Below are 13,321 nucleotides of genomic sequence, written 5' to 3'. Positions count from 1 at the left end.
CTGGAGACACTTCCAGTGCCATTATGATAATAAATGACTTTGAAGTCTTCCATGTTGCCCTATAAAGCATAATTAATTTGGCCTACATCTGACTAGATTGTGTTATGTAAAATATAAGTGTTTCGGACAATATATCTGATTAAAATGTTATATTGGGTGACGTAACGACACTACCAGACACAACTAAAGTTACATAATGAGATAGACAGGCAATTTCATTGGCTGTAGCGTGGCCACTACCCATTCTTTAGTTGTTGGTAACCTCAGTTATGGAATGAAATTACCTATCCATGTACCAGGAACGGATTTGATTGGGTGTGTTATTTATTAATGACTCATGGGCAGGAATTAAACATTTGGCCTTTTGATTGATGTCTACTGGCCGCCTGAATGGCTCATTGACCTATAAAATAAGGGATTGCTAAAACGGCGCGTCAGGTAGGTCGCAGTTGCAAAGCCAAATGTGCGTGGTTTACTAAATTGTAGCCTATTTGTGCAACTATCTTAAGTAACCAATTTATGTCGTGCAATAATATTACAACGCATGTTTTCTCGTCTACAAATGTGTCTGCAAAATGTTCTATAAAACATACATAGGCTTGCAGAATCAACGTGTATAACATATGTGGGAAATATCTTGCTAAACATCTTGGGTAATGATCAACTCACCAATATTAACGCATGCATTGATATAGTAGCAAATTCGCTTTGAACAATTGTTATGTTTGAAAAGATTTTGATGGCTGAAGTTTCGTAAACAAAAGTTTTCTAGAAATTGCTTTGCACGATCATATAACACTATGGCACCCTCTGCTGGGGGCTTGAATCCTTGCATGTCTATTGAATTACTTTATTAATTGTCGATGTCTATGACACGTTGCAAATGTCAATATCAGAGAAACTCTATTTGCATTGCTTTACAACTACTTTGAATGCCGGCAACAACTTTTGTGTCAAAAATAAACAATGAATCAAGACATTAAGCCTATCCCTGTCTACCTGACTGTTGCCTCTGCTGTTTTGATTGGCCTAGTACAGTATAAATATGGATGCTAACCACTGCTTTATGTAGCCTAATAGAGACAGTTTATCATGGAGGACTCCACAGAATTCATTCTCCAGGATCAAGGCTCCAGGATGGTCCATAGCAGTAAGGACAACCCCGTCCTGACAGTTGCTACTGGGGCTTTGCTTGCTGGCCTCTACGGAATATGGACTATGTTTGCCCTTCCTGGCTTCCGCAAAGTTCCAAGAAGACTCAAGGTACATCTCATTCACATGAATGTGCTCAGGAAGGGCAGTGAAATCAATAAACAGTAATACTCTTAAGAATGCTTAGCTGCTTGTCTTGGAATGCTCCATGTGTGTTTCATGGTGCCTTCAAATTAAGAAAGGGGTGTATGTGGTAAGTCAAATATTTTTAGAAGAACAATTTGGTAAGTCATATTTGTTGGTTGTTTTTTCAAATTACGCCATGATGCAGTGTTTTTGATTAATGGATCCTGTGCTATTCTCTTCACCATCAGGGCCATAGAGAATGGAAGATAGATTGGATCGTCACATGTTTACAACCCTTTGTATGGATGTCTTGGCTGGGTCTTGTTTTGGTCTTGGCTGGGTCATTGATGTCTCATCTTGTATGTGCAAGGCCCTTTGCAAGGCTTTTTCCACCTATGCAGCTGAATTGATGACATTAGGCAGGCTCCATTCAATCCCCTTGCTTTTTTTTTTTTTACAGTAGTGCTTTATTAGTCTACAACTGTAAAACCCCAAGGGATAAGTATGTCCTACCTAGAACCAATTAAGGTGATATACAACTCAGTGGAGTCTCCCACATACTCCGTCCCCTAGTCTGAGTCCCAGTCTGTTTGTGCTACATGCCAACTTCTTGTCAATCGATGTCATGTTTGGCTGGACAATGACCAATGGAGTTAGAAAAAATACAAACAGTTCTGGGACCAGGCTAACCGTCTCCCATATTATTGACTGGCAATATTATTTTCATACAGGTGCCTTACCTGCCCTCGAGTAAAGCTCAGATCGTAAACGTCATGCAGCTGCTGGAGGGACGCAGAGGCAAACTAGTTGATCTGGGATCAGGAGACGGGAGACTGGTGAGTTGGCTCTGGTGAAATAAAACTCTCTGCTATGAACAATAGAGGCTGTGTTCCAAATAGCACCCTCTCCCCTATATTATGTACTTCTTAGAGGACTATATAGGGAATAAGATGCCATTTGGGACACATACTCTGTCTGACACTTACATTTCTCTCAGTTCTAGCAAGGGATCTTGTGTGGCGAGGACAACAAGCAACAGACAAATTATAGTGAAGTCACTCTTTTGCTATAGGTAGTTGTATGACTCAACTTTCATGTACCTTCTTGTCTTAGGTGTTTGCTGCCTACTCTGTTGGCCTCCAGTGTACTGGATTTGAGATCAACTCCATGTTGCTGGCATATGCTAGAGTGAAGGCACGCTGGACAGGAGTACCACCCAGACAGGCAAACTTTGTCAACAAGGACTTCTGGAAGGTACAGTATAGTTCTTTAACATTGTGTTTATTAGACACATACTCTTTACTAAATGTGTTTTCTTTCGTTTGACAGACTGATTTGTCAAACTACAACAACGTGACTGTATTCCTAGCCCCAGGATTGGTAAGCGCTCTATCCATGCTAGGCATCCGCACAGCAAGAACAATTCCTGCTCTTATAATACGATTATTTCTACAATTAGATTTTTAATAACTAAATTATATTCAAACAGTCCTAATTCAGAAATTATTGGGTGTGCTGGATCATTTGACAAGAGAGTGTTGATCTGATTGGTTGATGACTAAAACCAGCCTCTCTGATTGGTCCTCAGATGGAGGTGCTGTGTGAGAAGCTTCTGAGGGAGCTTCCTGATGACGCGTGTGTCGTCGCCTGCCGCTTCCCCTTCCCCCAGTGGCCCCACCGAGCCTCGCAGGGCGACGGCCTCGACCAGGCCTGGGCCTATGACATCAGCACTGTACGCTCAGCTCTGGGCCAGGCATGACCCTATGACCTTATACTGTGCATCGATGACTGGATTAATCCTAATGTCATTCACTGGTTTACACCAAACCCAATATATGCTAATTATCACCCCAAATCAAACCCAGTATCGCCAACTGCTTCTGTCTTTGTGTACATTTTCTTTTTTCATTTATTCAAAAGGCACTCGCACATCTGAGCTATCTTTCTTGCAGGTGCATGGTAACAGTTGAACAAGATGAGAAAAAAGAAGAAACCCGCACACTGCTCTTGATAGTATCACTGCTCTTTAATAAGCTCTATGTGTAGGCCTCATGGCCTTCCTCAGAGCATTTGTGAGTTAAAAAAAAACGTTTTTACACCCTTATGTAGACATAGCTCCACCCACATCCGTTCAATGCATCGAATGGGGTTGGAGTTAAGGGAAAATTATTAGAATATTTGTTATATTTAGTAATGCTTATAACAGTATAACTTTAAACCGTCCCCTCGCCCATACCCGGGCTCGAACCAGGGACCATCTGCACACATCAACAACAGTCACCCACGATGCATCGTTACCCATCACTCCACAAAAGCTGCAGCACTTGCAGAGCAAGGGGAGCCACTACTTCAAGGTCTCAGAGCAAGTGTCAACATAAAACATATTAAATGGGTGTTGTTGGAAGTAGACTAAAGTGCAGCGTGGTCAGCTACATTTTCCTTTTATTGTAAAATGTCGTCAACAAACGAAAGCAACAACCGTGAAGCTTATAGGGCTAACTGCCACAAACAAAGTGAACTACCCACACTGAAGGAGGGGAAAAGGGCTACCTAGGTTTGATTCCCAATAAGAGACAACGATAGACAGCTGTCCCTGATTGAGAACCATACCCGGCCAAAACATAGAAATAAAGAAACAGAACACAAAACATAGAATTCCCACCCCACATCACACCGTGACCTAACCAAATAGAGAAATAAAGCGGCTCTCTAAGGTCAGGGCGTAACAACACGTCTGTCAAACCACAATAAGGACATCAACCCATCAAGCAAGTTTTCATAAATCATTGGTTACAGCGCAAGAAAAACATCAGAGTAATTTGAAATGGTGGCATTAATTCATGTTCACATTTACAACATACCGTATAAAGGCATTACATCATTAAGTCCTTTAGGAAATAATGTCGAGGGTGAAAATCCCAAAACAATTGTATTTTGCTCAGTGTTATTTATATCGCCTCCCATGTCTGATATCTTCACTTTCTCTATGCCACAAATTCTAAAGGTAGAAATGTCATGTTTTTGGTCTTTAACATGTACTGTGACTAGATAATACCTGTCGTTTCTCCTGATTGAACTATTACGTTCACTAATTGTCTGTTTGAGAGAAGCAGAGGTTTAACCTACAGAACACAGCCCACATGGACATTTAATAATGTAAATAATATGGGTGGTGGAGCACGTAATAATGTCATTTATTTGGAACCGTTTTCTTGTATGTGGGTGGCAGAAATATTCACACTCCATCATATTGTTGCACTGTGCACCATTCGGAAGAGGGTGTTAAAGAGCCCGGCTCATTTTCTTTTGTGGCTGACAGTTGGCATGGACCAATTTCTCGCGTAAATTGCTTCCTCCTTTAAACAATAAATCGTGAATTCTTAAATTCAGCTGGCAGAGCTGGGTCCGATGATAAAACATGCCAGTGTTTCCTGACATCATCTCCCACTTTGCGCGAGTTCAAAGTATATGTGGAGGTGAACATTACAGAGTGTTCTTTAGCTTTAGTGGGTCTTTTTTGTAGCACTAATTCCAAATTAAGAGCTTCATTCACACATTGTAATACCAGCAAGAGCAGTTTGTTGATTTATTGAACAATATATGAAGGGTGAGGTGTGTGCCAAGCTTCATTGGTCAAATGTAAAGGAAGGGAATTATAAACATGTCCTTACACTGTAATTAAACCAGGTGCCAGATACTCTTATGTCCCGTGAGAACAAATATGCAGATCATTTGAAGTAATTATGCAAATTAGTCTTTCCCACTGTGGTGTGGAAGTAAGGTTGCAAACTGTGAGAGAAATTAATACAATTCTGTTTTCTGGATGATGTTGACAATGTTTTTTGTTCCCAGCTGGGCTATTGTCTTATAAAATGTCCATTCTGTAGGACCTAGTCATTTTAACTTCCACTGAGTTACAGGAGGCTACTATGGAAAAAGCTAGAAGAGCATTAGTTATCCAGGCTGATCACTGTACTGGCCAGTGTGCATTGATATAGAGGTTAGAGCAGGACATATAGTAGAGAGCCCAGCATTTGTCTGACTTCATGTCATATCATCCCCACTCTAACTAAAAAGGCACGTTAATTGTATTGCCTTTCCACATGCCAAGCAGGTAGGAGAGAGCAGAGAAACAGTAGTAGACCAGTGAGGGAAGCACGGGAAAATTCTTAAGCCAACTCCTGTTGTTTAGATGTGGAGGGAGTGGGGGCTTTGCACGTCCCACGTGCATGTCTCCCCCTTAGTCAGCAGACAGAAGCAGTCACACAGGAGGTGGGAAGGTTGTGCATCCCAAATGGCACCCTATTTCTTATATAGTGCATTACTTTTTACCAGGGCCCATCGGTATCATGTCAAAAGTAGGGAAATCAAGGTGGCACACGGTCTCCGCTAAGAGCCTGGGTCAATGTGATCATAACCCACAGATCTAAAGCCTGCAGAGGGCTCTGCTGTACACCACAGAGTACCCATGGCTGTGCCCAGGAACTATGGTAATCTGCTATGACATACTGGCAGATCGTTAAACTGTATTCCAACCTGGAGGACTGTAAAATAACCACCTGATGGTGCTAGAACCTCAAATTAAAATCAGAGTGGCAGAAAACCATAGTTGTATTAATTTACACTCACAATTTTGTAGCATTTCTATGCGCTGTAGCAATGTATATGATTTTACAACACATACTGCTGTCTCTAACTCTGAATGCTTGGCTATGAAAAGCCAACTGACAATTACTCCTGAGGTGCTGACCTGTTGCACCCTCTACAACCACTGTGATTATTATTATTATTTGACCCTGCAGGTCATCTATGAACACTTGACGATCTTGGCCATATACTGTTATAATTCCCTCAGAGCCTGGTTCCTTTCTGGGTTTCTTCCTAGGTTCCTGCCTTTCTAGGGTGTTTTTCCTAGCCCCCATGCTTCTACAGGGGGCAGCAGGTAGCCTTGTGGTTAGAGTGTTGGACCAGTAACAGAAAGGTTGCTAGATCGAATCCCCAAGCTGACAAGGTAAATATCTGTCGTTCTGCCCCTGAACACTGTTCCTAGGCAGTCATTGTAAATAAGAATTTGTTCTTAACTGTCTTGCCTAGTTAAATAAATAAACTTCCGTATTGCTTGCTGTTTGGGGTTTTAGGCTGGGTTTCTTTATAGCACTTGTGACATCGGCTGATGTAAAAAGGGTTAAATAAATACATTTGATTGATTTATTGATTAATACTGTACATACAGAACACGTGATTTAACCATTTGGTTTTCATCACTGAGTCACACAACTATCAGATTTGATTAGTTGTTATCAAGATTTTGCTTGTGCTTGATATAAGTCTGGTATGTGACACTGTCCCACACCTTGACACTGGGTATATGGTGTTGATGATGATCATGTGATGGTAATAATGAAGATTATAATGATGATGAAGATTAATATTTAGCATTGCAAGATTGGGTAAATATTTTTCATTTTATCCAAGCATTTTCCTTTATCGTAAGCATATAAACACCAGTCATTGACATGCCAGTCATGACTGTGAGGGAGCTCTACCGGACCTCTAGAGTGACGTCGTAGAGCCAGCCAGACAAAGGGGCGGGGCCTACGATGTCATTCTGGCTAGTCAATGAGACCAGGCTGCATATAAACCCAAGCACTCTTGACTGCATTCAGAGTACGAGCAACGAAGTCATCACCTCGCTATGGAATTACTGAGGAATATCTCTCAACAGCCGACGAATAGCAACAGGGTGTACGAGCCCAACCAACCCGGGTCCTGTGAACTGCGGAGAAAGAGAACTGAGGACCACGGTCATGCACCTGCAGAGATGTCGAAGATTATCACGGATCCTGCCACCGGGAAATGTTACTGCCGTGGGAAAGTTCTGGGAAAGGTAGCCATCCAGTGAATTACAACAAAACGCAAATTACGCAAAGACAATATGGTTCTTTATGTGTCTACTTTGGGAATAGTACACTGTTATTCCAAAGCATGCACACTTTAAAGGAACCTGGTAAATATGCTTATCAATATGATTGTGTTATTTTCTTTTCAGGGAGGTTTCGCCAAGTGCTATGAGATGACCGACCTGTCCACGAGTAAAGTTTATGCAGCGAAAATTATTCCCCACACGCGCGTCTCCAAACCGCACCAGCGGGAAAAGGTAAGAGCGCGCACCACTATTCATCATGTATTATTATAATTATAATGTCTATATAGATTGAAACTGAATATCCAGGACATTTGGATAATTAATTAATTAATTGCTTTTAATAATCACTATGATATATCTTCTCCATAGATTGACAGGGAAATCGAGCTACACAGAGTTCTCCACCATAAACACATCGTGCACTTTTACCATCATTTCGAGGATAAAGATAACATCTACATCCTCCTAGAATACTGCAGTAGAAGAGTGAGTGTTAACTGCTACACTTGAATACTAAGCCTTTATTACTGAACTGAACTGAGAAATTCCTGCATACAGTAGCAGCACCTCAAAAGTACAGCCCTTACTGGGCAGCAGACATATTTTCCATAGACTGCTTTGACTGATCTAATATTTATTCCCATGTTATCTTTGTACAGTCTTTGGCACATATCCTGAAGGCACGCAAAGTGCTCACAGAGCCGGAAGTGCGATACTACCTCCGTCAGATCGTCTCAGGGCTGAAGTACCTGCATGAACAAGAGATCCTACACAGAGACCTCAAACTTGGTAAGCATCTATGGCAAGAGACACAATCGAAGCCAGAGTCGTTATCTTTCAATCGGCTTTGGCAAGCACAATGCAGAGGGATTCAAACCTGCAACCTTCACCTGTCAATCTGTAAACCAACCACTATGTTATTGATGACTCAGTAAATGGTACAATATTTGTAATCTTCTTCTCCCCTCCTAGGTAACTTCTTTGTGAGTGAGACGATGGAGCTGAAGGTGGGAGACTTTGGGCTGGCTGCCAAGCTAGAGCCTGCTGGGAACAGGAGGAAGACCATCTGTGGGACACCCAACTACCTGTCCCCTGAGGTGCTCAACAAGCAGGGCCACGGCTGTGAGTCAGACGTCTGGGCCCTGGGTTGTGTCATGTAAGTACATTCTATTTTATTTCAGGTTTTTTGTCAATAGACGGCTCTGTAAAATTCTATTCCATATGTAAATACACTGTTATGACAACCAGTCACCAACTAAGTCTCCCCCTCCGTTCTCCAGGTACACCATGCTCCTGGGCAGACCCCCGTTCGAGACCACCAATCTGAAGGAGACGTATAGATGTATCCGGGAGGCACGTTACTCCCTGCCCTCCTCCCTGTCGCCCCAGGCCAAACAGCTCATCTCCAGCCTCCTGGCCAAGACCCCGGAGGACAGACCTCACCTGGACCACATACTGCGCCATGACTTCTTCTCACAGGTGAGTTAGCTAGCCCTACTCAGCCTCTCTCTCTTGCTCTCTCTGTACCGTATGGAGCATGAGACTGCAAATCTAATTTTGTTTTAAAATTCTGTTTCCTACTTATGATAGGATTGTTTGTCTATATGCACTTTTTCATTCTCCTAACATCTCTCTCTCCCTCCTTCCAGGGTTTTGTGCCAGAGCGTCTTCCTGCTAGTTGCTGCCACTCCGCTCCAGAGTTCCACGTCTCCAGCCCTGCCAAGAGCTTCTTCAAGAAGGCCGCGGCTGCCCTCTTCGGCGGGAAGAGAGACAAGGTCAAATACTACGAGACTCTGAGTGAGTATATCAATTATTCTCCTCATAAGACTGCCTTAGCCAATGTCGCCAATTATTAAATCAGTTCAAATTTGTTTACCTTGTAAAATTATTATACAATGTTGCTAATTACCAAGTGATGATGAAAGCTGTGGAGTCGTAATCCGCTGATGTATCATGAGTGTTTTTGGCAGATTTCCTATCTAATCACACATCTGGTATGAATGACAGGCTGCAGGGTGAGGCCATGCAGAACATTTGCTGACTGTGTGTTGTCTCTGGTAGATAAACTCACCAAAGAGGAAGAGGAGATCTACAAGCTTCGACATGACCTGAAGAAGACGGTTATCAGCCAGCAGCAGCAGATCAAACAGATGACTGAGGTGAGAAGCTCATCACTCTCTATTTGACCATGATAGTCATGATGAAATCAAATATAAAGTCAACACAGACTACTGTAATGCACAGCGTTAGGGGAGTAGTGAAAAGTCTGATTATGGAAAAGCAATTGTATGAGGAAATACCGAATCATGATAAAGGAATGTGTGAGGCCATGTTATTTAACCCCTCTTTCTTCACCTCAGGATGGAAGGCCACCGTCACCATCTGCTGGGAGGCCTGTCGCCCTGGCAACAGAGGGCCTGCCCCCGACGGCGCGAGACACCATCCGGCTTATTGTCAGGGGCAGTCTGGGTAGCTGCAGCAGCAGTAGCGAATGTCTAGAGGACAGCACCACTGGCAGTGTGGCTGAGACAATCACCAGCGTTCTCAGAGGATGCCTGGAAAACATGCCCAAAGGTAAGCCTAATGCACTTATAATCCTGGAGACATGATTTTGTTGAAATAAGGCAGGTACAGTGTAATTATACTGTAGTACTTACTACCATGTAAAGAAATGATTCTAACACCAATGTTACTTAATATGATAAAGTTGGACTCCCTTTGTTATTGCATATGGTTGAATTGTGTTTTAATCACAACTACCTTTCTGTCTCTAGCGGATGACATCCCCAAAGGGACAGAGTGCAGTAACCTGCAGTGGGTCACTAAGTGGGTGGACTACTCCAACAAGTATGGCTTTGGCTACCAGCTTTCAGACCACATAGTGGGCGTTCTGTTCAACAACGGGACACACATGAGCCTCCTCGCAGACAAGAAGTGCGTACTCTGTTCTCTTTATCACACAACACATCACTCATACCTTAGGAGATTGTTTAGGCTCTATGGGTTTTTACATTCAGCTGTCAGATTGAACATCAAAATGCTTGATGGGCGTAAATAAACAGAAGTGGAAAGTATTGCCGGCTTCAGATGTAAAAGTCAACAAAAAGTAAGCGACAGAGAAGGTCTTTGCTGTCATACTGATAAATACATCTGTTTGGCATGCATCTTGTCCTTCAGAAACATGCAAGTAGTTAATTTTGGTTGCTAACTCTCTTTTCCCTCTGTCTCTTCTCTCTGTCTGTAGGACTGTCCACTACTATGCTGAGTTGGGTCAGTGCTCTGTGTTCTCCACATCTGACGTGCCTGAGCACTTCATAGGTCAGGTGACCATCCTCAAGTACTTCGCTCACTACATGGAAGAGAACCTGATGGATGTAAGTCTAGCCTCTAGCCTCTCCTCTCATCCTCTATTCTTCTTTTCCTTTCCTGATGATCCTATCTTTGACAATCTTTCTATTCTATCTATCCTCTCAGTCATTTCTTCTTACTGTTACCATTTCCCCCCCAAAAATCCTCTTTCCTGTCTTTCCTCCCGGTCCTTCCCTCCACTCTCCTTTCCTGTTCTTCCTCCCGGTCCTTCACTCCACTCTCCTTTCCTGTCCTTCCTCCCGGTCCTTCACTCCACTCTCCTTTCCTGTCCTTCCTCCCTGTCCTTCACTCCACTCTCCTTTCCTGTCCTTCCTCCTGGTCCTTCACTCCACTCTCCTTTCCTGTTCTTCCCCCCGGTCCCTCACTCCACTCTCCTTTCCTGTCCTTCCAACCGGTCCCTCACTCCACTCTCCTTTCCTGTTCTTCCCCCCGGTCCCTCACTCCACTCTCCTTTCCTGTCCTTCCTCCCGGTCCTTCACTCCACTCTCCTTTCCTGTCCTTCCTCCCGGTCCTTCACTCCACTTTTCCTGTCCTTCCTCCCTTCCTTCTTCCTCCTGTCCTATCCTTCACTCCACTTTCTCCTTTCCTCCCGTCCTTTCTCCCCTGTTCTTTCTCCCGGTCCTTCACTCCACTCTCCTTTCCACCCCCCCTCTCCTTTCCTGTACTGCTCTCTCCCTCTGTCGTCTTTTCTCTCCTCCTCCTCCTAGTCTTCTCTCAGTCTAATGATTAAACCTGTTCCTGTGTTTGCTGTGTAGGGTGGAGACCTAGTGAGCCAGTCAGACACGCACATGCCCAGACTCTACCTGCTGCAGTGGCTCAAGTCTGACCGTGCCCTCATGATGCTCTTCAACGACGGCACGTTTCAGGTAAACACACACATCATCACAGCCAAAATAGACATTATGCAAAATAGACACAGTGCAGCTATGGTAAATCCACAGAACACTTCATGTAAATGCATAACACATACATCAGCTAAATATTCAAATCAGTTATTGTCTTCTATTGACTCATAGATATATTTTCAGATAAGAACCCAAATGTACTTATTCCACATTTCAGGCACACTGTTCATCAGTTTTCCAGGGGGGTTAAATATGAGACAATGTACATTAATGTTGGTATTATGCTATTTGTTATATTTTCAGTACTTTATTAATCCATATCTTTCTCTAACAGGTCAACTTCTACCACGACCACACCAAGATCATCCTGTGCACCCAGAGGGAGGAGTACATGCTGACATACATCAACGAGGAGCGTGTGTCCTCCACCTTCAGACTGAGCTCCCTGCTCACCTCCGGCTGCCCCGCAGACCTGCGCCAACGCATGGAGTACTCACTCAACATGCTGCTGCAGCGCTGCAACTGAACCAGGAAGCAGCACCACGCGGGGAACCGTTTATACAGCCGGACAGACTTCAACATGCTACTGCAGCACTGAACAAGGAAGCAGCGGCAGGTGGTGGGAAAGTGAATGGGGTCGGACCTGTGTAAAGCAATGGACTACTGATTGGTAACCTTTGCCAATCTATCAGCAGAGTTGCAGCTGAATCTGGATGGAGAGGCTCTGGAAAGGACAGTGTATTGAGCACAATGACTTTGAACAGAAAAGGGCTGATGTGTATGTTGATAATTGGAGGATAAGATGACTGGATGTTATGTTATGATGAGGGGATGGAGGTACGAATGTGAAAACCATCTGTTTTTGAGGAAGAGTGTGGAAGTGAAGAGGACAGTAACACTGGGCTGGAACCAGATAAAACTGTTATGTTATTGTTATTTTTCTAATGAAAGTATAACCATAAGGGCTGATGGATGCTTCAAACTCGATCCTGGGGCCTCCCCTCGGTGCACGTTTTGTTTTTTGTCCTAGCACTACACAGCTCATTCAAATAACCAATTCATCATCAAGCTTTGATTATTTGAATCAGCTGTGTAATGCTAGGGTAAAAAAACAAATGTGGCCCCAGGGGAGGCCCCAGGACAGAGTTTGGGAAAACCTACACTACAAGACTGTAATGTACACAGCACTTCTGCAGAGGGAGGGGAGGCTGTGTGTGGGGAGAAACACTAGCTAACTTCAAACTGTGATTCATTCTCTGTGAGGATAGATGGACATGGCTGTTTTACTGTGAAGGAGGGGGAGAATGATGTTGATCATACAAGAAGAGCCATTACACTGTTAGACATTGGAAAAAAATAACTTATTGTGTACAAAAGTGAAGTATTTAATAAATATACAACTTTTTCAAAAAATATGTTCTGTGATATGACTGAGTTATTGGGGTTTGCACATATCAAATGGTCTGTCTCTATTTCAAGCGTTTATGGTTGAATTGTGTTTTAAAGATTGCTATGAAATGGTTGCTATTCTTAGAGATACAATGAACTACCTGTCTTAGTGAAACTCTCCCCAGGTGTAAAACATTTCCCGGCTGTTTTGATTAAGAACTTTGAAATACTGACAGAATGAATTCCACAAAGCCTCAGGCAATACATTATACTTTAAACTCACTTGCATTTACATTCCGACAGTTAAATTTTTACTAGTTTCCCATGTCAGCAGTTTCTAGTGCATTCACATGTCAGGGAACAGAGGGAGACTTGAGGGATGTAAGGGAGACGTGAGGGTCTGTTAAAGCACTTTGGTGAATTGAGGAAGCTTGACGATGATTCAGAGTGCAGCATTGGTAACATTGACATTGGAGCTGGAAAATGACACTACTTTAATTTCCTCACCGGAAAT

General features: G+C 43.1%; 2 protein-coding genes across 2 annotated transcripts; both read left to right on the top strand.

The window, feature by feature from the left end:
- The first annotated feature begins 270 nt into the window (after positions 1–270).
- On the top strand, positions 271–3,050 carry si:dkey-190g11.3 (uncharacterized protein LOC567059 homolog). The gene is made up of 6 exons (XM_064937078.1): positions 271–438; positions 1,073–1,263; positions 2,010–2,114; positions 2,392–2,532; positions 2,608–2,658; positions 2,867–3,050. Exons 2-6 carry the CDS (start codon positions 1,093–1,095, stop codon positions 3,035–3,037), a joined length of 639 nt encoding a protein of 212 aa, XP_064793150.1. The 5' UTR covers positions 271–438; positions 1,073–1,092; the 3' UTR covers positions 3,038–3,050.
- A 3,883-nt stretch (positions 3,051–6,933) lies between these two features.
- plk2b (polo-like kinase 2b (Drosophila)) lies at positions 6,934–12,833 on the top strand. Its single transcript, XM_064937074.1, has 13 exons — positions 6,934–7,165; positions 7,328–7,435; positions 7,574–7,690; positions 7,864–7,993; positions 8,177–8,360; positions 8,485–8,683; positions 8,854–9,001; positions 9,266–9,363; positions 9,565–9,778; positions 9,979–10,138; positions 10,449–10,578; positions 11,329–11,439; positions 11,753–12,833. Exons 1-13 carry the CDS (start codon positions 6,974–6,976, stop codon positions 11,942–11,944), a joined length of 1,983 nt encoding a protein of 660 aa, XP_064793146.1. The 5' UTR covers positions 6,934–6,973; the 3' UTR covers positions 11,945–12,833.
- Positions 12,834–13,321: the final 488 nt, after the last annotated feature.

The sequence above is a fragment of the Oncorhynchus masou genome, chromosome 25, assembly GCF_036934945.1.
Source record: "Oncorhynchus masou masou isolate Uvic2021 chromosome 25, UVic_Omas_1.1, whole genome shotgun sequence".
Taxonomy (NCBI): domain Eukaryota; kingdom Metazoa; phylum Chordata; class Actinopteri; order Salmoniformes; family Salmonidae; genus Oncorhynchus; species Oncorhynchus masou.
Note: the sequence above shows the minus strand (reverse complement) of the source record. Positions and strands in the feature narration are given on the sequence as shown.

Coding starts and splice junctions, on each gene's coding strand:
- si:dkey-190g11.3 (XM_064937078.1), top strand. CDS start 1,093: ATGGAGGACTCCACAGAATTCATTCTCCAGGATCAAGGCTCCAGGATG. Junction 1,264..2,009: donor AAGTTCCAAGAAGACTCAAG/GTACATCTCATT, acceptor ATTTTCATACAG/GTGCCTTACCTGCCCTCGAG. Junction 2,659..2,866: donor TATTCCTAGCCCCAGGATTG/GTAAGCGCTCTA, acceptor ATTGGTCCTCAG/ATGGAGGTGCTGTGTGAGAA.
- plk2b (XM_064937074.1), top strand. CDS start 6,974: ATGGAATTACTGAGGAATATCTCTCAACAGCCGACGAATAGCAACAGG. Junction 7,436..7,573: donor AACCGCACCAGCGGGAAAAG/GTAAGAGCGCGC, acceptor TCTTCTCCATAG/ATTGACAGGGAAATCGAGCT. Junction 9,779..9,978: donor CCTGGAAAACATGCCCAAAG/GTAAGCCTAATG, acceptor TTCTGTCTCTAG/CGGATGACATCCCCAAAGGG.